This window comes from Papio anubis, chromosome 12 (assembly GCF_008728515.1).
Source record: "Papio anubis isolate 15944 chromosome 12, Panubis1.0, whole genome shotgun sequence".
Taxonomy (NCBI): Eukaryota; Metazoa; Chordata; class Mammalia; order Primates; family Cercopithecidae; genus Papio; species Papio anubis.
The window spans coordinates 116,676,784-116,703,610 of NC_044987.1; the positions used below are offsets into that span (position 1 = coordinate 116,676,784).

At 56.7% G+C, this 26,827-nt stretch overlaps 2 protein-coding genes across 10 annotated transcripts; both read left to right on the plus strand.

Annotated features, from left to right (window-relative positions):
• The first annotated feature begins 116 nt into the window (after positions 1-116).
• ANKRD13D (ankyrin repeat domain 13D) lies at positions 117-16,377 on the plus strand. 6 transcript variants are annotated; one of them, XM_003909484.4, is made up of 15 exons: positions 117-2,748; positions 3,261-3,396; positions 3,504-3,628; positions 4,640-4,685; positions 4,767-4,910; positions 5,155-5,344; positions 12,964-13,030; positions 13,436-13,517; positions 13,734-13,795; positions 13,899-14,029; positions 14,884-15,041; positions 15,177-15,293; positions 15,383-15,546; positions 15,627-15,718; positions 16,014-16,377. In XM_003909484.4, exons 1-15 carry the CDS (start codon positions 2,659-2,661, stop codon positions 16,225-16,227), a joined length of 1,818 nt encoding a protein of 605 aa, XP_003909533.1. In that variant the 5' UTR covers positions 117-2,658; the 3' UTR covers positions 16,228-16,377. The 6 variants fall into 6 exon arrangements, with proteins under 6 accessions (XP_003909533.1, XP_009183801.1, XP_009183803.1 ...); XM_009185539.4 differs by having other exon boundaries at positions 2,591-2,748; positions 3,490-3,628; XM_021925498.2 differs by having other exon boundaries at positions 2,633-2,748; positions 3,487-3,628.
• A 760-nt stretch (positions 16,378-17,137) lies between these two features.
• On the plus strand, positions 17,138-26,143 carry SSH3 (slingshot protein phosphatase 3). Of its 4 annotated transcripts, XM_009185540.2 has the most exons (15): positions 17,138-17,570; positions 17,997-18,034; positions 18,662-18,896; positions 20,461-20,585; positions 20,665-20,736; positions 20,992-21,057; positions 21,170-21,358; positions 21,468-21,561; positions 21,796-21,924; positions 22,033-22,079; positions 23,019-23,165; positions 23,392-23,592; positions 23,690-23,963; positions 25,192-25,272; positions 25,369-26,143. In XM_009185540.2, the coding sequence occupies exons 1-15, from the start codon at positions 17,505-17,507 to the stop codon at positions 25,480-25,482; spliced, it is 1,878 nt and encodes a 625-aa protein (XP_009183804.1). In that variant the 5' UTR covers positions 17,138-17,504; the 3' UTR covers positions 25,483-26,143. The 4 variants fall into 4 exon arrangements, with proteins under 4 accessions (XP_009183804.1, XP_003909535.1, XP_017803713.1 ...); XM_003909486.3 differs by having other exon boundaries at positions 25,192-26,143; XM_017948224.2 differs by having other exon boundaries at positions 23,788-23,963; positions 25,192-26,143.
• The last annotated feature ends 684 nt before the right edge of the window (positions 26,144-26,827 follow it).

Here is a 26,827-nt window from a genome sequence, read left to right on the forward strand (position 1 = left end):
GAGGAGAGAGCAGCTTCTGCCACTTACCAGGTAAGTAGGAGGAGGTGCCAGCAGTGTTACATCTGGCGCAGTGTCTGGGCTGACCGCGACCTTCTCAGGCCCGCAGAACACCCCTGCACAGCAGGCTCCAAGCTGACGCCCCTCCCCAGAAGCAGTCACAAGCCATGTCTGCTCTCTAGACCGCGCCGCAGGCCCTTGGCCATCTCTGGCTTCAGCCTCCTCTCTGTTCTCACTGCACAGCCCTAGTAGGGGTCCCTGAGGCCTGAGGGGAACCCCAGCACTAGGCCTCTCCTCTACCCAGAGGCTTCTGGTCAACTTCCCTTTCCCCACGTCCCTGCCCTGCGGGCCCCCGGGGTGACTACACAGATGGGTGGTGTTGCCCACTCCACACAGGGCTTTGCAGGGCATGGCTGGGGCCCATGGCCAAAGCACAGCATGCCAGGCAAAGAAGGGAGGCAGGCAGCTGGGCAGGGTACTCTGGGCTGAATACAAAAGAGTCAGGGGCAGTGGCTTTTGAGCCAGGCCTCCAGCATTGGTGTGGGAAGGAAGGAGGACATTTCTGAGGCAGGGAAGAGCCAGGCACTCATGAGTGGCCCAGGCTGGCCGGAGGGCTATGGGAAGGAGCCATGCCTGGAGGCCCTGAATGCCTGGCTTAACCTGTTCCAGAGCCAGGTGTGTGCTTGGGGACTGTAGAATGAAGATACAAACGACATGGAGTCCAGACCGGCCGTGCTCAGGGAGCCCTTGAAGGCGCTGAACAGGGCTGAGGGTAGTGAGAGCTGGCTCTAAAGTGACTGCTTGGTTACCGAGTGCAGGATGTGGGGAGGGAGGCGAAGGACAGGAGGCAGGGAGACAAACCGCTGCAGTGGGAGAGGAGGAGATGAAAAGAGGGCAAATGGGAAGAATGTGGTCCAGCAGAAACAGGCTGGACTTGGGGCTGAGCGAGGCAGGAGTCTGGGAAAGGGTAGGTGTGGTTGGGTTGGCTTCAGACACACTGATGGGATAGCATGGGACCCCTGGGCACAAATGTGGACTTGGGGATGGCATCAGGGTGACAATGGGAATGGACAGGCTCTCTTCCAGGGACGTGGGGTCAGGGAGAGAGAAAAAGCCGTGGAAGAGGGTTGAGAAGGCACTGTCATGGAATTAAGGGCCAGTGGAAAGCTGTGTTCAAGCTGGCAGAAATCAGGAGAGGCTGGAACCAAGAAAGTGCTGTCGGGTTGAGTTTGGGGAGGGCCCAGGGAAGGGACGGCCTCTTTGAGAAAAGTGGTGGCCAGGGAGGGTTGCAGCAGTGGTGAGCAGGTGAGCTGATCTGACAGCTCTGGACATTCAGAAGCCTTCGGGCTGCTATCAACCCCAGGACCTCACGGATGACACTATAGCGTGGGGTGGCAAAGTGATCCCACATGGCACAGGTGCCGTGTGATTACATGGAGAAGGCGGGGTAAAAATGGCAATCAGGTCTTCCGGCCCAGAGTCTCAGAACTGAGGACGCCCTACAGCAGGAGGTAACGCTCAAGCTAGCTGGCCCTCCTCAATCAAGCTATCCTGCCATGTTCCACGTAGGGAAACGGAGAGCAGAGGGTCAGCCTTGGCCACCTAACAAAACCAGGGCCCAAGACCCCAGGCTGGGCCTCCAGTAATCAAGGGCCGGAACTGAGCTGACGGAGGCCTGCACCCTAGTTCCGGTGTGGGTGGAGGGGCCGGCCCTGATTTCGAAACTCGTCTTCCTCTCCTGACGCTGGCAGCCAAGTGCAGCCTCTGCAAAAGGGACTCGTGCGGCAGGCGAAGGCAGCCGTACGCCGCGGGCGGTCCTCCGCCGGGACGGCTCTGCCGCTGCCTGGGCCTGCGCCCCTCTCTCCCCGAACTCCTATCCCTGACTTCAGGGCCCCGGGGGCCGCCTCCCCACATCGCTAGGCCTGCAGACACCGGCCAGGTGCCAGGGGAAGGTGCTTCCCACTCAGCCGGCGAGCACTTAGTGGCGTCTGCTAGTTGCTGGTCTCCAGGATAGGTGCTCGGTGATGCGAGGGGAGCCGGGGCGCCCCACCTCACCCGCACCCCCCGGCAGAGTCGGTGACCGCGGGACCTGGGGTAGGAAGACCGGGGCGAGCGAGGGGATCAGCGGGGGAAACGCAGGTATCACGGCTGTAGCATGACCGCGGCCCGCCGCGCACGCGCGCGCAAGACCCAGGGGACCAGTGCTCGCCCCACCCGGGCCCCGCCTTTCCCTTCCGGACCCGCCACCGGGGGTCTGCGCAGGGCTCGGGGCGCCTCCTGCGGGCCGCGGGAGGAGCTGTAACCAGGTCTCGCCCCTCCAGGTCGCCCCAGCGGACCCGGGCCCGGACCGAGGTCGGGGTGCAGACCCAAGGCCGGGCATCTCTCACACCGCGCGGGCCCCAGCGCGCCGCCCCGCCGCGCCATGCCAGGGGATGGGCGCACGCGAAGCCCCGCCCCGGCCCGGCGCAGCCCCGCCCGCCCCGCTGCCCGCTCCGCCCTCCCTGCCGTCCGCGCTGCCGCCGCCGCCGCCGCCGCCGCCGCCGCCGCTACTGCTGCGGGGGCCGCGGGGGGCGCAGCTGGGGCGCGGCTCGGAGGGGAGGCTAGGGGGCCGTGCCAGGCTAGAAGCCGAGGCGGGGCCGGGATGCGGCGCTGAGGCCCAGCATGGCCAGCCCGTGCCCCACCTTCCCGCTGCACCGGCTCGTCTGGGCGAATCGGCATCGCGAACTGGAGGCCGCACTGCACAGCCACCAGGTGAGGCCCCGCTGAGGCACCTGGCCCGTCCCCCGGGTCCCCCACCCAAGGCTGTGGCCTCCGTCCTGGAGGCCGCCCGCCCCTGCTCAGCTCCGCAGCGACATCCTGGGCCTTCCTCCCCTGCACAATCCCAAGCCCAGATCACCGGCCCCTCGCGCTGGAGCCTCTGGCCTCGTCTATCCTGCGCTGGGCCTTGCCCTGCTCGCCCGAACTCGCTTCCGCATCCCCTCTAAGCCAGGCTGAGAACAAGAACCCTGGTCCTCGTCCCCAGGCTCCGACAAACTCCTGACATCCTACACCTCTGCCTGACCAGGCCCCGCCGCCAGACCCCCGGCTCTGCCCCTGCCCTCCCTCCTGCCCTCTCCTCTCCCCTGCCAGGCCACTCTCTGCCATCTCCCTGGTCAGTCTGCCGTCCTTGTTTCCCACAGCGATTCCCAACTCTGCTCGCCCTGGCAGCTTCCCTGCCTTGCCCTCTTCTCTCCTGCCCTTTTTGAGTGTCCCGTCTCCCCCAGCACGACATTGAACAGGAGGACCCCCGCGGGCGGACCCCGCTGGAGCTGGCCGTGTCTCTGGGAAACCTGGAGTCTGTGAGAGTGCTCCTTCGACACAATGCCAACGTGGGCAAAGAGAACCGCCAGGGCTGGGCAGGTACTGCAGAGGACAGGGGCTCCCCCTGAGGCTGGCAGGCGGGGGGCAGTGAGCAGCCAGGCCTGGGGTCATCTAGAGGGCTCCCCTCAGCAGCCTGGTGCCCGCAGTCCTGCAGGAGGCAGTCAGCACTGGAGACCCTGAGATGGTGCAGCTGGTGCTCCAGTATCGGGACTACCAGAGGGCTACACAGAGGCTGGCGGGCATTCCGGAACTGCTCAACAAACTTCGCCAGGTACAGCAGGGCACAATTATGGAGGTAGGGTACCATGGCAGGGCATCACCTGGTTACTGTGCCAGGCCTTGCCTTGGAAAGGCACCCAGTTTGTGCAGTGTGCCTCCTGCCACCAGCGAGGAGGTCTATCTTGACCCCAGCTCAGGGTCACGTAGGAAAGAAAGACGGCCAGGCTCATGTGGGAGACACTGGGCCCTTTGGAAAAGAAGCCTTGTCAGCTTTGGGCCTCCTGAAGAATGCAGATTACCTGGAGCGGGGACTTCAGATTGACTCCGTGGATTATGGCCTGAGCCCCTGGAATACCTGCTACTATGCACCCTTCTGGAAGCACGCAGAGGGGCCTGGCTGGCAGAGCATACTACCTCATACCCCCTACCCGAGGAGCAGGCTCAGAGGGAGCCACTGTGCCCCCTTTACAGAGTAGGACTCTGAGACCCAGTGGAAGCAAAGGCTCCCCAGTGCCCTGCACAGGCTCATGGCCAGGTTGGGGCTGGCCCTCCACTTCCAGGTGCTTACAGCCTCATTGCCCGAAGACCATGGTAGGGCCCCACTTGGCCCACCCTCTCTTGGGCAGAGTGGTTGGGCGTAGTGGAGCCATAGCAGTGCATCAAGACTTGATGAAGGGTCAAGTGTTGTGGCTCACGCCTGTAATCCCAGCACTTTGGGAGGCCAAAGTGGGAGGATCACTTGAGCCCAGGAGTTCAAGACCAGCCTAGGCAACATGGCGAAACCCCGTCTCTACAAAAAATACAAAAATTAGCTGGGAGTGGTGGCACACACCTGTGGTCCCAGCTACTCAGGAGTCTGAGGTGGGAGAATCACCTGAGCCCAGGGAGGCAGAGGTTGCAGTGAGCTGAAATTGCACCACTGCACTCCAGCCTGGGTGACAGAGCAAGTCTCAAAAAAAAAAAAAAAAAAAGAAGGGCTGGGCTGGCTGTGGACAAGGGGCTTCTGGGCCTGCTGGAGACAGCAGCAGGGAGGACCCTGACAAGCAGCTCTGGTTTCTCTTAGGCCCCCGATTTCTACGTGGAGATGAAGTGGGAGTTCACCAGCTGGGGTGAGTGGGGACCTCTGGGCTCCCAGGGATTTGGGGTGGGGCTTTTGGGAAGACCCCCAGTGACCCCTGTGCACCCTGCAGTGCCCCTTGTGTCCAAGATGTGCCCGAGCGATGTGTACCGCGTGTGGAAGCGGGGTGAAAGCCTGCGAGTAGACACCAGCCTCCTGGGCTTCGAGCACATGACCTGGCAGCGAGGCCGGAGGAGCTTCATCTTCAAGGGCCAGGGTGAGCTCTGGACACACTCACTGCAGCATCTCAGCCCTCAGGTTCTCCCGCGGCTTGGGAGGGCAGTGCTGCCCTTTCTCTCCACTTTCCAGATGTGGAAGCTGAGGTTGGGGAAGGAGGGGGATCCAGGGGCCAAGGCTGACCCACTTGGCAGCAGGCAGCTGAGAGTACATGATCGCCCTCTCTGCGCTGCTGGCATCCAGCTCTGATTTGCACCCCTCTGTCCACCCCCGCTGGCCGGCAGAGGCAGGAGCCCTGGTGATGGAGGTGGACCATGACCGGCAGGTGGTGCATGCGGAGACGCTGGGGCTCGCTCTGCAGGAGCCCGAAGCACTGCTGGCCGCCATGCGGCCCAGCGAGGAGCATGTGGCCAGCCGCCTCACCTCTCCTATCGTCTCCACCCACCTGGACACTCGTAATGTGGCCTTTGAGAGGTCGGTCGGGGCCTGGCACACCGTGGGTGGGATGGGGACAGACAGCAAGAGCCACCCTTAATGAGGGCAGGGCGATCCTTGAAGAGCCTGGTTCAGGCCTCTGGGCTCACTCACCAGGGGCTGCTCAGGGGCAGGCGGGTTGCTGCAGCCCGTGTCTCACTCAGACTGCCGGGGTAGTTGGGCTCCTGTGGCCACCTTTGTAGGGAGGGGTCAGGTCAAGATGTCCCCAGTTTCTTGACTTCTGACCTCATATGCTTTCCCATTAAGACAAAGATTTAGGCTGTGGTTCACGGCAGCTATTTGCACCAATGTTGGCTTGTCATTGGTGTGGCTGTGTTGGGGGCAGAATCCTTTGTGGGTAGCCTAGGAACCTGACCCTTCCAGCAAGAGCTTCTCTGACAACATATGCCCCCTCTTGCCTTAACAGTCAATGGAAACATTAAAAAAAAAAAAAAAAAGCTTTATTGAGATACAAACTCATATACCATATACATCACCCATTTAAAGCATACAGTTCAATGACTTTTAGTATATTTATTCACAGATTTGTACATCACCACAGTCAATTTTAGAACATTTTTATCACCTCACAAAGAAATCCCCCACCCTTGAGCTAACTCTTCGCCAAACTCCTCATCCCCTCTCCCAGTCCTGAGCAACCACTAATCTACTTTCTGTTTCTGTAGAATTCTCTATTCTGAGTTCTCATATGAATGGAATTTTATAGTATGTTGCCTTTTGTGTCTGGCTTCTTTCACTTAGTGTAATATATTCAAGGTTCATCCAAGTTGTAGCATGTAACTACTTCATTCCTTTTTGTGGTCATTGTATGAATATACCATATCTTGTTTATTGATTAGCCCATCAATAGACATTTGGGTTATTTGCATTATTTGGCGATTATGAATAATGCCACTCTTAAGTATTCATGTGCAAGTTTTTGTGTAGACGTATGTTTTAATTTCTCTTTCATATGTTTTCATTTCTCTTGGGTATATACCTAAGAGTAGAATTGCCAGGTTATTGATAACTCATTAATTGAGAAACTGCCAGACTGTTTACCAAAGGAGCTGTACTGGTTTACATTCCTACCAGCAGCATGTGAGGGTTCCAGTTTCTCCACATCCTCATCAGCACTTGTTATTATTCACTCATTTGTTTTCAGAATCCAGCCAGCCTAGTGGGTGAGAAGTGATAGCTCACTGTGATTTTGATTTTCCTTTCCTTGATGACTAATGATGTTGAGCATCTTTTCATGTGCTTGTGTTTATTGGTCAGTTGTATATCTTTGCAGAAATGTCTATTCAGATCCTTTACCCATTTTTTATTTAATTTAATTAACTTATTTTGAGATGGGGTCTGGCCTTTCACCCAGGATGGAGTGCAGTGACATGATCATGGCTCATTGCAACCTCGACCTCCCAGGCTCAAGTGATCTAAGTAGCTGGAACTACAGGTTCATGCCGCCATGCCCAGCTAATTTTTAAATATTATTTGTAATTATTTTATTATATCATTTAATTATTTTGTTTAGTTATTTGTAGAGACAGGGTCTACAGACTGATCTTGAACTCTTAGGCTCAAGCGATCTGCCTACCTTGCCCCCCAAAGTGCTGGTATTACAGGCATGAGCCACCACACCTGTCCCTTTACCCATTTTAAAAATTGGGTTGTCTTTTTGTTATTGAGTTGTAAGAGTTTTATAATTTTAGCTGTTACACTTAGGTCTTTGAGCCATTTTAAGTTGATTTTTGTGTATAGTGGAAGGTTCTCTTCCATGTGACTATCCAGTTGTCCTAGCCCCCTTTATTGAAAAGACTATGCTTTTCCCACTGAATGGTCTTGTCACCCTTGTTGAAAATCAGTTGACCATAGATAAATGGGTTACTTTCTGGCTCCCAAGTTAGTTCCATTGGTCTACATGTCTGTCTTTATGCCAATATTATACTACCTTAATCACTATTGCTTTGCAGTAAGTTTTGAAATTGGAAAGTGTGTCTTCCTACTTTGTTTTGCTTTTTCAGGGTTATGTCAATATTTTGGGACCCTTGCATTTTATATGAATTCTGTTTTCTTTTTTCTCACAACCCAGTGGAGGCAGAATATATGAATTCTAGATTCAGCTTGTCAATTTCTACTGTCAGATGGGCTTCTGATAGGGATTGCACTGAATCTATAAAGCAGTTTGGGGAATAGTACCATGTAAACAATGTTAAGTCTTCTAATCCATGAACATGGGATGTTTTTCCGTTTATTTGGATCTTCTTTAATTTATTTCAACATTATTTTATAGTTTTCAGAGTGTAAGCTTTGCACTTCTTTTGTTACATTTATTCCCAAGTGTTTTATTCTTTTATTGTTTCTTTTTTTTGAGATGGAGTCTCACTCTATTGCCCAGGCTGGAGTGCAGTGGCATGATCTCGGCTCACTGCAACCTCCACCTCCTGAGTTCAAGCGATTCTCCTGCCTCAGCCTCCCAAGTAACTGGGATTACAGGTGCCCACCACCACGCCTGGCTAATTTTTGCATTTTTAGTAGAGACAGGGTTTCACCGTGTCGGACCAGGCTGATCTTGAACTCCTGACCTCAGGTGATCTGCCTACCTCAGCCTCCCAAAGTGCTGGGATTACAGGTGTGAGCCACCGCACCCGGCCACGAAGTGTTTTATTCTTTTTGATACAATTATGAATCAAATATTTTTCTTGGCCAGGCATGGTGGCTCACGCCTGTAATCCCAGCACTTTGGGAGGCCAAGGTGGGTGGATCATGAGGTCAGGAGATCAAGACCATCCTGGCTAACATGGTGAAACCCTGTCTGTACTAAAAATACAAAAAATTAGCCAGGCATGGTGGCGGGTACCTGTAGTCCCAGCCACTCAAGAGGCTGAGGCAGGAGAATAGCATGAACCTGGGAGGCGGAGCTTCCAGTGAGCCGAGATCGCACCACTGCACTCCAACCTGGGTTACAGAGCAAGACTCTGTCTCAAAAAAAAAAAAAAAAAAGTGGTTAGAGCAGGCTGGGCATAGGGGCTCATGCCTGTAATCCCAGAACTTTGGGAGGCTGAGGCGGCCAGATCACTTGAGGTCAGGAGTTTGAGACCAGGCTGGCTAACATGGTGAAATATCATTTCTACTAAAAATACAAAAACAAAAAAAAATTAGCCAGGCATGGTGGTGAGTGCCTGTAGTCCCAGCTGCTTGGGAGACTGAGGCACAAGAATTGCTTGAACCCGGGAGGCAGGAGGCAGGGGTTGCAGTGAGCCCAGATTGCACCACTGCACTCCAGCCTGGGTGACAGAGCAAGACTCCATCTAAAACAATAAATAAATAAATAAATAAATAAATAAATAAATAAATAAGAAAAGAAAAGTGGTTAGAGCAGACATCTTTTATTCTTGTCTTGTTCCTGATCTTAGGGGAAAAGCATTCAGTCTTACCATTAAGTATGATATTAGTTGTGAGTTTTCGATAGATACCCTTCATCAGGTTAAGGTAATTGCCTTCCATTCCCCGTTTTTAGAGTATTTTTTATCATAAAAGGACGTTGGATTTTGTGAAATGCTTTTTCTGTGTTTATTGATATGACCATGTGATTTTTAAAAAAATTCTATTGATACATTACATCAATTGACCTATGGATATTGAACCAACCTTGCATTCCCGTGATAAGTTCCACTTGGTTGTGGTGTATAATTCTTTTCATATGTTGCTAGATTTGGTTGCCTCGTATTTTGTTGAGGATTTTGTGTCCATATTCACAAGCAATATTGGTCTGTAGTTTTCTTGTGATATATGTCTGCTTTTGGTATCTGGGTGATGCCTCATAAACTGAAGTGGGAAATGTCACGTCTTTGTCTATTTTATCGAATAGTTTGTGAATAATTGGTATTAATTCGTCTTCAAAAGATTGGTAGGATTCAGTGGTGAAGCCATTTGGGCCTGAGCATGTGTGTGTGTGTGTGTGTGTGTGTGTGTGTGTGTAGTTTTTTGTTGTTGTGTTTACCAGTCAGTCTCTTGACTTGTTATCCGTCTATTCAGATTATCTATTTATTCTCAAATTAGTTTTGGTGGCTTGTGCCTCACTAGGAATTTGTCCATTTCATCTAAATTATAAAATTTGTTGGTATACAGCTATTCATTATATCCTTTTATAATGCTTTTTATTTCTGTTGCTCCTCTCTTTCATTTCTGATTCTGGTATGTAATTTTCATCTTTTTTTTTTTTTTTTTTGAGACAGAGTCTTACTCTGTCACCCAGGCTGAAGTGCAGTGGCATGATAAGAGCTTACTGCAGCCTTGAACTCCTGGGCTTAGGTGATCCTTCAGCCTCAGCTTCCCAAGTAGCTGGGACTACAGGCATGCACCACCGAGCCCAGCTAATTTTCTTTTTTTGTAGAGATGTGGTCTCACTATGTCATCCAGGCTGCTTTTGAGCTCCTGGCTTCAAACAATCCTCCTGCCTTGGCCTCCAAAAGCACTGGGATTACAGGTGTGAACCACCGCCCCCAGCCAAGTCTTCTCTCTCTTTTTTTCCCCACTGTGGTCAACCTAGCTAAAGGTTTGTCAATTTTGTTGATGTTTTCAAAGAGCCAGCTTTTGGTTTCATTAATTTTCTCTATTATTTTTCTATTCTCTATTTCGTTAATCTTTACTGTAATATTTATTATTTCTTTCTGCTCTTTCTGGTTTAGTTTGCTCTTTTTCCATTGTCTTAACGTGGAAGGTTAGGTTAAGGTTATTGATTTGAGATCTTCTTTCTTTTTTTTTTTTTTTTTTTTTTTTTTTGAGACGGAGTCTTGCTCTGTCACCCAGGCTGGAGTGCAGTGGCCGGATCTCAGCTCACTGCAAGCTCTGCCTCCCGGGTTTACGCCATTCTCCTGCCTCAGCCTCCCGAGTAGCTGGGACTACAGGCGCCTGCCACCTCGCCCAGCTAAGTTTTTGTATTTTTAGTAGAGACGGGGTTTCACTGTGTTAGCCAGGATAGTCTCGATCTCCTGACCTCGTGATCCACCCGTCTCGGCCTCCCAAAGTGCTGGGATTACAGGCTTGAGCCACCGCGCCCGGCCGAGCTCTTTTTTTTTTTTTGAGATGGAGTCTCGCTCTGTCGCCCAGGCTGGAGTGCAGTGGCCGGATCTCAGCTCACTGCAAGCTCCACCTCCTGGGTTTACGCCATTCTCCTGCCTCAGCCTCCTGAGTAGCTGGGACTACAGGCACCCGCCACATCGCCTGGCTAGTTTTTTGTATTTTTTTTAGTAGAGACGGGGTTTCAACATGTTAGCCAGGATGGTCTCGATCTCCTGACCTCGTGATCCGCCCATCTCGGCCTCCGAAAGTGCTGGGATTACAGGCTTGAGCCACCGTGCCCGCCCAAGATCTTCTTTCTTAATATAGGCAGTCACACATGTTATATTACATTTACACTTCTAGGCATGTCTGTCTTTTCTTTTTTTGACATGGGGTCTCACTCCATCGCCCAGGCTGGAGTGCAGTGTCGTGATCTCAGCTCACTGCAACGTCCACCTCCCAGGCTCAAGTGATCCTCCCACCTCAGCCTCCTGAGTAGCTGGGAACACAGGCACCAGCTAATTTTTTCTGTTTTTAGTAGGGAAGGGGTTTCACCATGTTGCACAGGCTGATCTCGAACTCCTGTGCTCAAGCAATCTGCTGCCTCAGCCTCCCAAAGTGCTGGGATTACAGGCGTGAGCCACTGGGCCTGGCCTTTACCTGTGTCTCATAAGTTTTGATATGTTGTGTCTTTATTCCTGTTTATCTCAGAGTATTATTTATTCCTGTTTATCTCAGAGTATTTTCTGATTTCTCTTTTGATTTATTATTTGAGACATTGGCTATTTGGGAGTGTGTTGTTTACTTTCCACATATTTGTGAGTTTCCAAAGTTTTTTTTCTGCTATTGATTTCTAATTTCATTCCATTGTGGTTGGAAAACATACCTTGTATGACTTCTGTCCTTTCAATTTTATTGAGGTTTTCTTTCTTTCTTTTCTTTTTTTTTTTTTTTTTTTTTTTTTTTTTTTTTGAGATGGAGTCTCACTCTGTCACCCAGGCTGGAGTGTAGTAGCACTATCTCTGCTCACTGCAAGCTCCACCTCCTGGGTTCACGCCATTCTCCTGTCTCAGCCTCCCAAGTAGCTGGGACTACAGGCACCTGCCACCACGCCCGGCTAATTTTTTGTATTTTTTAGTAGAGACAGGGTTTCATCATGTTTGCCAGGATGGTCTCAATCTCCTGACCTCATGATCCACCCGCCTCAGCCTCCCAAAGTGCTGGGATTACAGGCATGAGCCACCGTACCCAGCCTTATTGAGGTCTTTTTTTTTTTTTTTTTTTTAAGACGGAGTCTCTCTGTGTCTCCCATACTGGAATGCAGTGGTGCAATCTCAGCTCACTGCAAGCTCCACCTCCTGGGTTCACGCCATTCTCCTGCCTCAGCCTCCCAAGTAGCTGGGACTACAGTCGCCTGCCACCACGCCCAGCTAATTTTTTATATTTTTAGTAGAGACAGGGTTTCACCGTGTTAGCCAGGATGGTCTTGATCTTCTGACTTCATGATCCACCTGCCTCAGCCTCCCAAAGTGCTGGGATTACAGGCGTGAGCCACCATGCCCGGCCTCTGAGGTTTTCTTTTTTTTTTTTTTGAGACGGAGTCTTGCCCTGTCGCCCAGGCTGGAGTGCAGTGGCCAGATCTCAGCTCACTGCAAGCTCCGCCTCCTGGGTTTATGCCATTCTCCTGCCTCAGCCTCCCAAGTAGCTGGGACTACAGGCGCCCGCCACCTCGCCCGGCTAGTTTTTTGTATTTTTTAGTAGAGACGGAGTTTCACCGGGTTAGCCAGGATGGTCTCAATCTCCTGACCTCGTGATTTGCCCGTCTCGGCCTCCCGAAGTGCTGGGATTACAGGCTTGAGCCACCGCGCCTGGCCGGTTTTCTTAATATGGTCTTGAAGAGTGTTCCGTGTGCATGTAAGAAGCGTGTGTGTGGTTGTTATTGGGTAGAGTGTTCTGACCTGTTTATAAAGTCTAGCCGTAGTATTGTTCTTAATCTTCTGGTTCTTTGTTGATCTTCTAGTTGTTCTATCCATTATTGAAAGTGGAGTACTGGAGTCTCCAACTGACATACTTTTATTTTAGCTTTTTATTATGGAAAATTTTAAGCATATATGAAAGAAGAGATAATGTACTTACTCATCACCCAGCTTCAACATTTATCAACATCTTGCCAATCTTACTGAATCTGTCCTTCCTTACCTTTTTTTAAAATTTTTCCTAGAGTATGTCAAAGCTCATCCCAGATGTCCTAATGTTTCTAGTAAATGCTTCTGCACAATTCTAAAAGATAAGGATGTTTTTAAACCCAGCCCTGACACTATCATACCTCACAAGATTCATGCTAATTCCTCAGTTTCTTCTAGTCCCAAGTCCATGCTCAAGTGTCCCCCGCTGTCCAGGCACCCTCTTCAGGGGTCCTCCATGTTTCACAGTGAGAAGGGACCCTCAGAGTTGGGCACCCCAGGCAGGCTGATTGGAGGGGGCTTTGGAAAGAAAGGCTTTGGCCAGGGTGTGAGGGTGCAGGTCCTCACCAGCTCCTGTTTGGTCTGTTTCAGGAACAAATGTGGTATCTGGGGCTGGCGGTCTGAGAAGATGGAAACTGTTAGCGGCTACGAGGCCAAGGCAGGAGAGGCTAGTGGTGGGGGGCTGGGGGTAGGAGATGAGGTCCAGGAACTCAGCTCCTCTCCACATCCATCCCAGAGTAGCCCTTGGGCTCTGGAAACCCTGAGCGTTTGTGGGAATTCAGCGGGCCTGAGTGCCCATCCCCTGCGGAGTACATAGGGCTCACCCACATCACGGGCCCCTACCCAGGGTACCAAGATGAAATGAGGAGTGTGTTCCTCTTGACCCTGGGGCTGCATCTCCTCGTTGATGACTTCCCAGGGTTCAAACCCTGCTATCTCCTCTATTTTGGGGAGCAAGATCTCATCTGTCTCTGGGACAGGAGGACTTGGGTTCTGCACTGGTGAGGCTGAGTGTGGGGAGCAGGCTCTGAGCCCCCAGCTCCCCGTGTCCCCTGCTCCCCAGGTGTACAGTGCCACCAACGTGGAGCTGGTGACACGCACACGCACGGAGCACCTCTCTGATCAGGACAAGTCGAGGAGCAAAGGTAAACCCAGGTGCGCCTGCCTGCTGCCTAGTCACACCATGTGGTGGGGCCACCCTGGACTGGGGTCAGGGGCCAGAGTTTCCCGGGATGAGCTGGGAGGCCTCCCCATTCCCGTCTGCCCCCTCTTCCCCGAGACAGGAGGCTCCCAGGGTGGAGGTGGGTGGGGACAGTGCGGGCATAGTGGCCCCCTCACCGGCTCCCACCTCTTCTCCGTAGGGGGGAAGACTCCGTTCCAGTCCTTCCTGGGGATGGCCCAGCAGCACTCCTCCCACACCGGGGTGAGCCAGGGATGGGCTGAGACAGGGCCGGCGGGGGCTGAGCCTGGGCGGGAGGGCGCGCTTCATCGCCCTGATCGCTGAGTCTGCCCTGGAACCCACGCAGGCCCCTGTGCAGCAGGCAGCCAGCCCCACCAACCCCACAGCCATCTCCCCTGAGGAGTACTTCGACCCCAACTTCAGCCTGGAGTCACGGAACATTGGCCGCCCCATCGAAATGTCCAGCAAAGTACAGAGGTGAGGTCTGAGAGCGGGCTGGGGACTTGCCTCGGGACGGGGGCTCTTGCAGACCCCTCTCTGGGCCTGTTGTAGTGAGGGGCCCACTCCCTCAGCTGGCTTCTCTCTGGACTCCACTCCTGGAGGCAGGAGTCATGTCTTATCCATGGTCCTCAGCCCTTAGAAAGGGCTTGGCACAGACGACCAGTAGCTTGTCTTTGATGGATGGATGGTGCCACCCATGTATGGTTTTTTATTTAATTTCATGAGTACCTGCTGGGGCCAGCGTGGCACGGTGGGAAGGGCCCCCAGCGACATGGCCTGGGAGTGGCGCGTCCACCTTGGTGGAACAGAACAGTTATGCTTTTGCCCCGTGAGGAGCCCTGAGCAGGTGTAGGTGGTAACAGCAGGCACAGTGCCTGCACAAGCCTAGCACTCTCACCACCATCTCAGGAGGATTCTTTTAGCCACCACACAGTTGCTGGGATTCAAACCCTGACAGTCTTGCCCTGGGGTGTGCCGGACACAAAAGTTTGGCAACACGTGAGGCCAGCTCTGGGCTGAGGAGGAGAACGGGGCGATGGGCCAGGCCCAGAGAGAAGCCCACAGCCTGGCACCTGGCCTCCTTGTCCAGACCAGATGAGCTGGTGCGAAATCCTCAGGAGCCCCAGCCTGGGCCCAGGGAGGAGGGCAGCTTGGGCCACGTGGCCAGGACGCCAGCTCCCAGGGGAGGCAGGCAGTGGCATCTGAGCAGAGCAGGGCACCCCAGGCCAGGCAGAAGGTGGGTAAAGGCAGCTGCCCACAAACCAGAGGGCAGTCCTCAGTGGAAGGGCCACCAGCGGTGCCTTACCCATGTCCTGTGGTCGGCTGGGCAGGTTCAAGGCAACACTGTGGCTGAGTGAAGAGCACCCGCTCTCCCTGGGTGACCAGGTAACACCCATCATTGACCTAATGGCCATCAGCAATGCTCACTTTGCCAAGCTGCGCGACTTCATCACCCTGCGCCTTCCACCTGGCTTCCCCGTCAAGATTGGTGAGAGGCTGGGCCCAGGCAGCGGGAGGACCTCAGGCATGGCACCCTCCCCTCAACGCAGTCCCTGGAAGGCTGCAGGGGCCGGAGGCGCAGGTGGCTGTCCACCAGGGCTCAGGTGTGGCTGTCTCCTCACAGAGATTCCCCTTTTCCACGTGCTCAACGCCCGCATCACCTTCAGCAACCTGTGTGGCTGTGACGAACCCCTGAGCTCGGTGTGGGTGCCAGCCCCCAGCTCTGCGGTCGCCGCGTCAGGTACCCCCACGGGAGGAAGAGGTGGCCTGCACAGCTCTCTGGTCACCAAGTCCTGCGGGTTGAGCGTGGCCCCTCTGCCGCCTGCCTAGGGAACCCTTTCCCGTGCGAGGTGGACCCCACCGTGTTTGAGGTGCCCGAGGGGTACAGTGTGCTGGGCACGGAGCGCAGCGAGCCCCTCCGAGATGAGGACGATGACCTCCTGCAGTTCGCCATCCAGCAGAGCCTGCTTGAAGCGGGCACCGAGGCGGAGCAGGTGGGACTTGCGCAGGGGGTGGGCTCTGGCCTCTGCAGCCACAGGGCAGAAGTGACAGCTATGGGCTCTGGTGACTGCAGGTGACTGTCTGGGAAGCCCTGACCAACACCCGGCCTGGTGCCCGCCCTCCTCCCCAGGCCACGGTTTATGAGGAACAGCTTCAGCTGGAGCGGTGAGCCCCTCATGGAGCTGGCTGGGTCCCCGTCCCCCGAGCCCGGGCTTGGCGGGGAGGAGGATAGCAGGAAGGTGCCAGGACCCCAGGCCCTCTGCAACGCCACCCTCCGTCAGCAGCACTATCTGCCACCAAAGGTGGTGTGAGGGGTGGGGAAGCAGGGCCCTGCCCTGTCTCCTCTGCCTGCCACCCTGTCTTTGCCCTTGTCCTCCAAAGCCGGTCCCCATCCCCTCGGCTTCTGCCCCAGCCTTGGCGCTCACTCTCCTGCTCTTCCCTCCCCTGCCCTCCCTGGAAGGGCCCTCCAGGAAAGCCTGCGGCTGTCCACAGAGCCCAGGGGCCCAGGATCCCCTCCCAGGACGCCCCCAGCCCCCGGCCCACCCAGCTTTGAAGAGCAACTTCGCCTGGCCCTGGAGTTGTCTTCACGGGAGCAGGAGGAGCGGGAGCGGCGCGGGCAGCAGGAGGAGGAGGACTTACAGCGGATCCTGCGGCTGTCACTCACCGAGCACTGAGCCACAGCCCCGGGAGGGCTGGCCAGGCCACTCCCTGCCCGCTTTTGTAATTTATTTATTTATAAACTCTCTGCTGCTGGGCTTGGGGCCTGGAGCCCCAGGGATGGTCGGGCAGGGGAGACAGATGGAAATAAAGAGACTGTCGCAGCAGGGCGCTCTGCTCACTGGGCTGGAGTGGTGGGGACCCTGAAGGTGGGGCGCTGTGGAGAGACACTGTGGGTGGCGGCCTCAGACCTGGGCTTGAATCCTGGCCATGGTCCCCTTAGCCTATCTGAGCCTCAGTTTCTTCAGTTGTAAAATGAGGAGACCACCCCCCACCCTCTGCCCCTCAGGGCTGAATGGAGCTGGCGAGAGTCACATGTCCTTACCAAGCAGGCGTCCTGTGACAGATCCCCTGTGCCCTGTCCTACCTGCTGGGGACCCAGTTCGTCCTGCCTCCCAGCCTGGTCTTCTGGAAACCGGCCCACGTGCCTGTTGGGGAGGGAAAGGCAGGGTCCCCAGGCCCCATTCACCTCCAGCTGGGAAGAGCCCCCACACCGACCCCTGCAGCCAAGCCCAGGCCCTGGCCGTGACTGCCGCTTGTTCTCTAGGGGTGGGATTGCGAAAGCCACTTCCCCCGCGTAGCTGGAAGTCCTGCCCTGCTCGCCTCCGAGGTGGACCTGAGAGCCCCTCTTGAGCTTCTGGGTTATTTGTAAACCCCGGGCCGTTTTCCCCGGAAGCCTGTTTCCCAGTGGTTCCTGTGGAGTGAGAACTAGCAGGCTGACCAGCAGGGAGAAATGTTTGGGGTGGGGGCCCTTGGCCGAGGGCGCGCCGTGCCTGATCCTCTCTAGGCCTGTCCCCCACCCCCCGCCTCCGCTCTGCCTCCCTAGGACCCGCCTCTGCAGGGCACAGGACGCTGGAGGCCCAGAACAGCTCAGGTGCTCCCGCTGGGCCGGCCGGGCGCTTCCTGGGAGGGGGACCAAACTCCCGGCCTCCAGCTTCTGCCCTCAGGGTCTCCGGGCTCCGCACCTGCGCCCGTCCCCGGCCTCGCCCCTGACCTGTGCCCAGGGACTGGGCGGGCCGAACCGCGGAGACGGGAGGGACGGGGCCCGGCCGCCCTGAGAAGCTCCGCGGGTCCGGCTGGGCGAGTGTCTGTCCCTTTAAGGGCCGCCCCCTAGGAGGTGCCAGGCCCGGGTGGCGCCGTCTCTCCTTCCTGGTCCTGCAGGGCCAGGACTGTCCGCGGGGTTCAGGGAGGGGGCCGTGCCCGGTGCCAGCCCAGGTGTCCCCGGCCTGGCCCCATGGCCCTGGTCACAGTGAGCCGTTCGCCCCCGGGCAGCGGCGCCTCCACGCCCGTGGGGCCCCGGGTGAGTGTGGACCGGCCGTGGTGCCGCCCACGCAGTTGCTGCCCGGACTCGGGAGCGCGTCCTGCCAGCCAGCGGGCTCCTCTCAAACGGGGGCATGAGGAGGGGGCTGCGGGGCTGGGGCTGGAGGGCGCTGGGGGCCTCGAGGGTCTCTGGTACTGGCGCCCGGGCACAATCCAGAGCCCTGCGCGCCTCCCTGGCTGCGGAGGCCCCGATCTGAGCGCTCCGCCCGCCACCCTCGGCGCCCACTCAGCCGACCTGGCCTTGGGCCAGGGCTCCACGGGGCCTCCTGGTGGGGCATGGACTGGGGTGGGAAGACGATTGGCATCTGGCGCCTTTTCTGGCCTCCCCCCACCCCAGAATTCCTGAGAGAGGGGAGAGGACAGCCCTCCCCGCCCTCACCCTCCCCTGGGGCTGATCTCTCGGCAGGACCGGGCGGTCCAGCGAAGGAGTCGACTCCAGCGAAGGTGAGCACCGCCTCCCCCACGCAGATACTTCCGTCTGCCGCGGGCCTGGCCACGGCCGTCCTGGACTCCCGGTGCAGGGACAGAAAGCTCCCCGGAGGACGCGCAGCCGAAGCCCGCTGCCAAATTTGTGGGGCAGCGTTTCCGGTGGGGCCGGCTGGTGGGCTCGCCGTAGGGCGACCTTTGCCTTCACTGTCCCCCTGGTCAGCTGGGGCTTCCTCACCCACTGCCCTGGGCTTTGGCTCAGGTGGTGGCCACGGGCCGAACGGCAGGAGGGCATGAGGGGCCTGAGGACTCCTGGGTCCCTGACCAAGTTCCCAGCAGCCCCTGAGTTAAACAGGTGGGAGGGGAAAGGGAGCAGCCCCCATCCCCTGGCAGGTGAGCAAGAGTAGAGGGGCTGAGAGTTTGGAAGCCCCCAAAACTGGTTCCCAGTTTGGTGGCAGCATTGCCAAGGGGCCAAGGGGTTAGAAATGCAGATGCTCAGGCCTCCACTCCAGACCTATCGACCGCGTGGGAGCCCATGAATCCTTGCAGACAAGGGCTGCAGGTGAATGTGAGGCATGCTAGACTTTGAGAGCCCCTACCCTAAGGGGGATGAGGGGCCATGACAGTTGCCCACTGCCCTACCAGGCAGAGCTTTGCGGTGCTCCGAGGGGCTGTCCTGGGGCTGCAGGATGGAGGGGACAATGATGATGCAGCAGAGGCCAGTCCTGAGCCAGCGGAGGAGCCCCCGAATGAAGAGGAGCCCCACCGGGACCAGACAGACTTCAGGCAAGGATCCCAGAGTCCTCAGAAACAGGAGGAACAGAGGCGGCACCTGCACCTCATGGTGCAGCTGCTGAGGCCGCAGGATGACATCCGCCTGGTGAGGGCCCATCTGGAGCTCCAGGGGGCGGGGCAAAGAGACACACCTGAGGGCAGAATGGAGCCCTGTGTGTGTGTGCTTGGGGAGCAATGGTGTGAGGGCAGGGAGCAGCCTGGGGAGTGTTGGGGTTACCCATACCCCAGTGACCCTGCTGTTTCAGGCAGAGATGTTTTGGCAGGGTAAGGTCATGGCTGCAGGTCTCTGGAAGGGAAAAGACCAGGGGAGGTTTGTCCTGTGTGAGCCAATAGGGCCAAATTAGGTCCAAGAGGTGGGAATTCCAGAGGTATGTTTCTCCTCAACCAGTAGAAGACTTTCCTGATGACATGAGCTGTCCCTAAACGGACCAGTTCACAAGGCAGGCTTGCTGGACACCCACTGGGGGTGGGTGTGCTGGAGGGACCGGGGCAGAGGGGAGGAGGATTCCAGCCCCATGGAGGAAGGGAGTCCAGGTGGAGCCAGAGCACTGGTGTTCAAATGCTTGTGGAGACAGCTCGCGGTCCTCCGCAAGACATGGCAAACAGGATGCAGTGAATCTTCTGTAAAACTGAATTTATGACAGAAATATCATCCCCTATTGTGAGATTTTGTCCTTAGTATTTCTTTGGTGATAAACATTTCTCAAATGAAATGATAGCAATGGCAAGTGACAGGGTTTAAAAAACAAAAACAAAAACAAAAAACCTCCTTCTTGCTGGGCACGGTGGCTCAAGCCTGTAATCCCAGCACTTTGGGAGGCCGAGATGGGCGGATCACGAGGTCAGGAGATCGAGACCATCCTGGCTAACACGGTGAAACCCCGTCTCTACTAAGAAATACAAAAAATAGCCGGGCGAGGTGGCAGCGCCTGTAGTCCCAGCTACTCGGGAGGCTGAGGCCGGAGAATGGCGTGAACCCGGGAGGCGGAGCTTGCAGTGAGCTGAGATCCGGCCACTGCACTCCAGCCTGGGCGACAGCGCGAGACTCCGTCTCAAAAAAAAAAAAAAAACAAAAAAACAAACAAACAAACAAACAAACAAACAAAAAAACCAAAAACAAAAAACCTCCTTCTTGCTGGGCACGGTGGCTCATGCCTGTAATCCCAGCACTTTGGGAGGCTGAGAAGGGAGGACTGCCTGAGCCCAGGAGTTCAAGACCAGCCCAAGAAACATAGGGAGACCTCATCTCAATAAAAAACTTAAAAATGAGCCAGGCATGGTACATAGGCCTGAGGTCCCAGCAACTTGGGAGGCTGAGGCGGGAGGATCATGTGAGCCTGGAGTTTGGGGCTGCAGTGAGCTGTGCTGGTGCCACTGTACTCCAGCCTGGGCAACAGAGTGAGACCCTGTCTCAAAACAAAAACAAAAACAAGCTCCTTCCTCAACAGAAACAAAAAATGTGCAACCTGTGTCAGTCCCATTCCCCACTTTTTTCCACACAGTCCCTCCTTACCCACTGATTTTACATCGGGGAAGAAGGGGGATGGGAGAGGAAGGAGCAGTGTCAGCGCTGTTCTGGGCCTGGGGTGTCTAGGTGGGGGGCAGGGTCCTTGGGGCCACTTTGACCCTGGGCTCCTCATCTCTCCCAGGCAGCCCAGCTGGAGGCAGCCCGGCCTCCCCGGCTCCGCTACCTGCTGGTAGTTTCTACACAAGAAGGAGAAGGTCTAAGCCAGGATGAGACCGTCCTCCTGGGTGTGGATTTCCCTGACAGCAGGTTCGAGCAGGGAGAGGAAAGGAGGGGCAAAGAGGTGAGGGACAGGGGGGACAATGGCTTTCCCTCTGTCTCCTGCCAGCTCCCCCAGCTGCACCCTGGGCCTGGTCTTGCCTCTCTGGAGTGACACCCAGGTGTACTTAGATGGAGACGGGTAAGCAGTGGCAACTGGAGGTCGGGGGGCAAGAGGGTGGAATAACTGAGTGTGACAGATGTGACGGGGCCTGGGCACCGGGGTACAGTAGAACTTTAGGTTGGGACTCTGGGGACTGCTCCCAGCTCCATGTCAGATTCACTGTGATCCTGAGCAAGGCACCTGACTCCTGGGCCTTGGCTGTATCCAGCAAAAGGACAGGTTCTCTGTCGCAGAATCTGGAGTCCGGCCTCACCTGCGCCTGGTCTCCTGCAGGGGCTTCAGCGTGACGTCTGGTGGGCAGAGCCGGATCTTCAAGCCCATCTCCATCCAGACCATGTGGTAAGGACAGAGGCTGCCTGGACTCAGGCCAGCCTCTCCTTCGAAGGAGGCTGCAGGGCCTGGGGAAGGGCAGCAAGGGAACAGTGTGACCCAGCCTCTCCTCCTGTCTCAGGGCCACACTCCAGGTATTGCACCAAGCATGTGAGGCAGCTCTAGGCAGCAGCCTTGTACCAGGTGGCAGTGCCCTCACCTGGGCCAGCCACTACCAGGAGAGACTGAACTCCGACCAGAGCTGCCTCAATGAGTGGACGGCTATGGCCGACTTGGAGTCTCTGCGGCCTCCCAGTGCCGAGCCTGGCCGGTCAGTGTGGGGAGGGGAGGGCCTGGGTGGACGGGGAAGGCAGGATAAGGCAGTGGGAGGCATGGCGGAGAGGGGAAGGGGCCCCTTGACTGAAGGGCTTTGCTCCCAGGCCCTCAGAACAGGAGCAGATGGAGCAGGCGATCCGTGCTGAGCTGTGGAAAGTGTTGGATGCCAGTGACCTGGAAAGCGTTACTTCCAAGGAGGTAGGTAGGGGGCCCGGGGAACGAGTCCCCTCCAGCAGGGGCCGCGAGCTTGCCTTTCCTGGGAGCCCTCCCCACCTTGCCTGTCTCCAGTCCTGAGCCATTCCTGGATGCCTTGGCCTTGGCCCTAATGCATCTAGATGGGACACGATGCTGTCCTCAGAGGCCCCAGAGGGAAGGTGGCGGGTCAGGCACTAGGAGAGCTCCAGCCTCTCTTGCCCTGGGCTCTGCCTGCAGATCCGCCAGGCACTGGAGCTGCGCCTAGGGCTCCCCCTCCAGCAGTACCGTGACTTCATCGACAACCAGATGCTGCTGCTGGTGGCACAGCGGGACCGAGCCTCCCGCATCTTCCCCCACCTCTACCTGGTGAGCTGCAGCCGGGCCTGGGCCTTGGGGACCGCTGGCAGCTGCGAGGGTGGGGGCCAGGAGCAGAGGCTGGAGGAAAGGGGGAATGTGCTGTTCGCTGTCTCCCAGGGCTCAGAGTGGAACGCAGCAAACCTGGAGGAGCTGCAGAGGAACAGGTAGGGCTATGAGCCCCTTGGGCTGCCCACCCCATCTTCCGTTCTCCTGGCCTCCCTGCATTCGGTGGTAGCCAGCTTCAAAAACCCCTGGACCACCCTCAGCAGCTGCCAGCTCTGCTTCTAACTCTGTTCTGGGGCTGTTGCCCTGGTGTGGGCTCCCAGGTGGGGACAGGAGACCCACTGGCCAGCCCCCGCCCAGTCTCCTCCCTTCCCCGCACTGTGAAACAAGGACAGAAACAAAGGGCCTCAGCCACGCCAAGACGAGAAGCAGCAGAGCCTACTGCTGTAACTGCCTTGGACAAGCAGAAAAAGGTTCCTCTTGCGTGTGCCTGTGGTCCCAGCTACTCGGGAGGCTGCGGCAGGAGGACTGCTTGAGCCCTGGAGATTGAGGCCGCAGTGAGCCGTGATCATGCCACTGCACTCCAGCCTGGGCAACAGAGAGAGACCCTGTCTCTAAAAAATAAGAAAAAAGAAAGAAAGAAAAAGCCTCTTTTCCACCTTGCCCTGTCTCAGGGAAGAAGGAACTGCCCTTCTCCCCATGGGGAGCTGGCTGCCTGCTCTGACAAGTACCTGTCATCTGCCCACCAGGGGCTTCTGGGAGACCTGCTGTAGCCCCTGTCACCCCCTGCTGCAGACCCACCCACTTTCAGCTTAGGTCAAAAGCTGTTTTCTAACTCATTTCCGAGAATAACGGAAGGGCTGGAGTTGCAGTTGAGCCAGCTGTCTGAACCAGATGAGGAAACAAGCCCAGCAGGGTAAAATGATTGGTCCAAGGTTGCAGCCATCTGACAGCTGGGTCACTTCTCCTCCCACTATAACTGCTGCCTCCATGTGACTTGAAACTTAGAGCTAAAGAGAGGCCCAGGGGCTGCCAGGTCTGATGGCCAATGGGCCTGGTGCCTCTGCCCACGTCAGCCTGGCCTTGGGCTTCTGGGACAGGGTCACCCACATCTTGAACATGGCCCGGGAGATTGACAACTTCTACCCTGAGCGCTTCACCTACCACAATGTGCGCCTCTGGGATGAGGAGTCGGCCCAGTTGCTGCCGCACTGGAAGGAGACGCACCGCTTCATTGAGGCTGCAAGGTCGGTCTCTAGGCTTTGCTGCCTGCCCCACTGTGGCTTCAAGCGGCCCCCAGTGCCCTCCTCCTGCCCACTCTGCCATCAGCTGTGCCATTCCTTCCAGCCCTCAGTGTCCTTCGCTCCTTCTCCTCTACTCTCAGTTGGTTGTGAGCCCTTTACTGGCCCTCCCCTGCAGGAGGTGGGTCCTTCATGGTGAGGGGAGGGTGCTGAACCTGGCCCGCTTCCACAGAGCACAGGGCACCCGCGTGCTAGTCCACTGCAAGATGGGCGTCAGCCGCTCGGCAGCCACAGTGCTGGCCTATGCCATGAAGCAGTATGAATGCAGCCTGGAGCAGGCCCTGCGCCATGTGCAGGAGCTCCGGCCCATTGCCCGCCCCAACCCCGGCTTCCTGCGCCAGCTGCAGATCTACCAGGGCATCCTGACTGCCAGGTATGGGATGGGAGTGAGTGGCAGGGGGTGAGTAGGTGGGTTTGCTGGGGGTGGCTGCTGGGTCACTCAGAGCTGACTCAGGGCCACCTCCTCACAGCCGCCAGAGCCATGTCTGGGAGCAGAAAGTGGGTGGGGTCTCCCCAGAGGAGCGCCCAGCCCCTGAAGTCTCTACACCATTCCCACCTCTTCCGCCAGAACCTGGGGGTGGTGGGGAGGAGAAGGTTGTGGGCATGGAGGAGAGCCAGGCAGCCCCAAAAGAAGAACCTGGGCCACGGCCACGTATCAACCTCCGAGGGGTCATGAGGTCCATCAGTCTTCTGGAACCCTCCTTGGAGCTGGAGAGCACCTCAGAGGCCAGTGACATGCCAGAGGTGAGGCTGGGGCTGGGGGAGCTCAGCTTGCAGGGGTGGGGGCCATAAGGAGGGAGATGGAGAAAGACCAGGATGGGCATTTGACTGTAGACCTGAGCAGGGCGTACCCCAGCTAAGTCTGGCCCACCCATGCAGGGTGTCCTGGTAGGACCCAGGGGGCCTGGTCCCAGCCTCCTTCACAGTCAGTCCAGTACCTCTTAGTACCCAGTGTCTCCAGCCTGTCCCATGAGTACCCCTGAAGACGGGGACCAGCCACGTCCTGGGCCCCTGAGAACAGCTGAGACCCAGTGAAGGCACGTGGGGGCGCTGTAGGCACAGGCTGGAGAGGGGTCATGGGGGCAGGGCAGAAGCAGCACCTGTTTCCAGGGCTCCTGGGTGAGCCAGCCCCGGCCGGGGTCGCCAGCAGGTTCCAGCCAGACTACAGGACTAACTGTCTAAGGGGCAGAGCTCCCTCCCCAGGCCATGAGCTCCACAGGCCCCTGCTGGCCCTGGAGGCGATCTCTAACCCCATGGTGGGGAGGCTAAGGTAATCTCTGAAGCCCCTCCTGGGTCTGAGGAGCAGGACCTCAAAGGATGGGGTGGGGAGGAGAGTGCACACTCACACCGCCCAAGTCCTGCCTAAGTGAGCACCCTCAATGCCAAGTGCTGCGGGCACAAGCCTAAAACTGGGAGCCAGGCCCTGTATGGGACTGAAGGTCAAATGGCTGACTTGGAGGAAGGAGTGTCCACTGAGGGCAGGAACATTTGGAAGAGGCTTCCTGGAGGAGGTGTGGATGGGGAAGGATAGGGAGGCGTGGCGGGTTGATGGGCGGGTGTGGGCATTGCGAAAGGCAGGAGGTCCTCACCCAGCACTGGACACACGCATCCACCCAGCCCAGGTCAGGGGCTAGTGCCAGCACGGGTTTCACCTGCCGGCTGCCTGTGCAAAGCCAGAGGAAGGATAGGAGGGGCGGAGGGCAGGGAGGCCTGGGTCTCCAGAGAGCTGAGGAGGGCTTCTGGGGGCCAGAAGGAAGCTACGAGCAGGTAGGGTTCAAGCAGCAGGCAGCGGGGCTGGGGTGTTGTCCTCCCTCCTGGGGAAGCATGGCTGTGGACAGCTTGGCTTTTGACTTGGGTGCCACAAACATTCCGGCCCTCGCCTCCTCCCGGCTCTGTGCTTGGCGCCCCTGCCCCAGATCTTCCTGGCTCTGCTTGGGTGCCCCATGGCTTCTATGTCCTCACACCTGTCCAGGTTTTCTCTTCCCATGAGTCTTCACATGAAGAGCCTCCACAGCCCTTCCCACAGCTCGCAAGGACCAAGGGAAGCCAGCAGGTGGGCAAGGGGCCTCAGCCTGCCCTGAAGTCCTGCCAGTCAATGGTTGCCCTCCAGGGCAGTACCCTGGTGGCCAACCAGACCCGGGCCTTCCAGGAGCAGGAGCAGGGGCAAGGGCGGGGAGAGCCCTGCGTTTCCTCTACGCCCAGGTTCCGGAAGGTGGTGAGGCAGGCGAGCGTGGACGACAGTGGAGAGGAGGGTGAGGCCTGAGCCCTCACACATGCCCACGTTCCCCTAGACACTAAATAGAGGATCCACAACTCTTTGGAGAAACACCCTCACGTCTGTCGCTGCACACATTCTTCTCAGCTCCGCCCCACACCCCTGTCACTACAGCCTCACCTCCTACAGCCTTAAGTCCCAGACCCATGTCCACCTGTCCAAGGGCTCGAGACTTTCTACTGGGATGTGGTAGAGGGATTGAAGGTGCCTTTGGGGGCAATAGCACCCTAGTTTCATTCTCAGCTCTTGCCCTGAACACTCACCTGTGTTACAGAATAAAAACAGAGTTTCCAGCACAAAAAGGCTCACGCCTCTCCCCCCCTCCCCCTCCCTGCACCTCCTATCCTCTCCCAGTTCATTCCTGGAATCAGTCAGGCCAGGGAACCAGTGGCCCCAAAGGCAGGCAGATCCTCAGGCCCCAGCTGTGGGAGGCTGGAAGGGCTGGCAGGTCGCTTCCCTCGTCCACCTCAACCGGTCCAGGTCTTTGCTGCTGTCCCCAGACCTCCTGTGACACCACGCCAGATTACAGGGCGCCAGGCCAGAGAGTCTCTTCTGTTTGTCCTTTGTGGCCTCTGGCTAGTCAGTTTTTCATAGCCTTATAGTATCTGACTTTGTATTGAGAAATAAAACACATTTTCATATTCGGTTATTTTCGATGTGACAATGAAGCTGTCTGTGTTGCAGTCAGACCCTTCTCTGCTGGCTGGGGAAGGTGGCCGCCGCTTCCTCCCAGCAGTCTCCTCACAATTCCCAGGTGGCTGGTGACAGATCTATTTGGGGGAGTGCCGTGTTTGGGCGTGGCGCAGGAGGAAGATTGGGTAAGAGAAGAGAGGAGGTCAGTGCTATCTCCCCATCTCCTGGGGCAGGGCCTGGTACATGTGACCTGCTCACACCCGCTCAGGCAGGTCGGGCAAGGGAACAAGTCCTCACCGGGCAGCAGGCATGTGGCTCCACTGTGAGAGCTGGAGAGGGTTACTCATGAGGAAGTGCCTACCTGGACAAGACCAAGCCTGTTCCAAAAGCAAAGACTCCTTTGGACACTTGATGCCAGTTCTATGGCATATTTTGGGTCCCAAGAATCATCTTCCTCCTGCTACAATGCAAAAGGGCCTGATTTTCCAAGCCAGCCTATTGCTGCCTGGGAAGAAGGACCCTTGGTGGCCCTTCCCCTCCTGCCCAGGGGTTCCTTCTGCTCAACTTTAATGTCCAAGAAGAGTTCGTCCTTCCATCTGTTTTTTCCTTTTTTGAGACAGAGTCTTTTTCTGTTGCCCAGGCTGGAGTGCAGTGGGGCGATCATGCCTCCGTGCAGCCTTGAATTCCCAGGCTCAAGTGA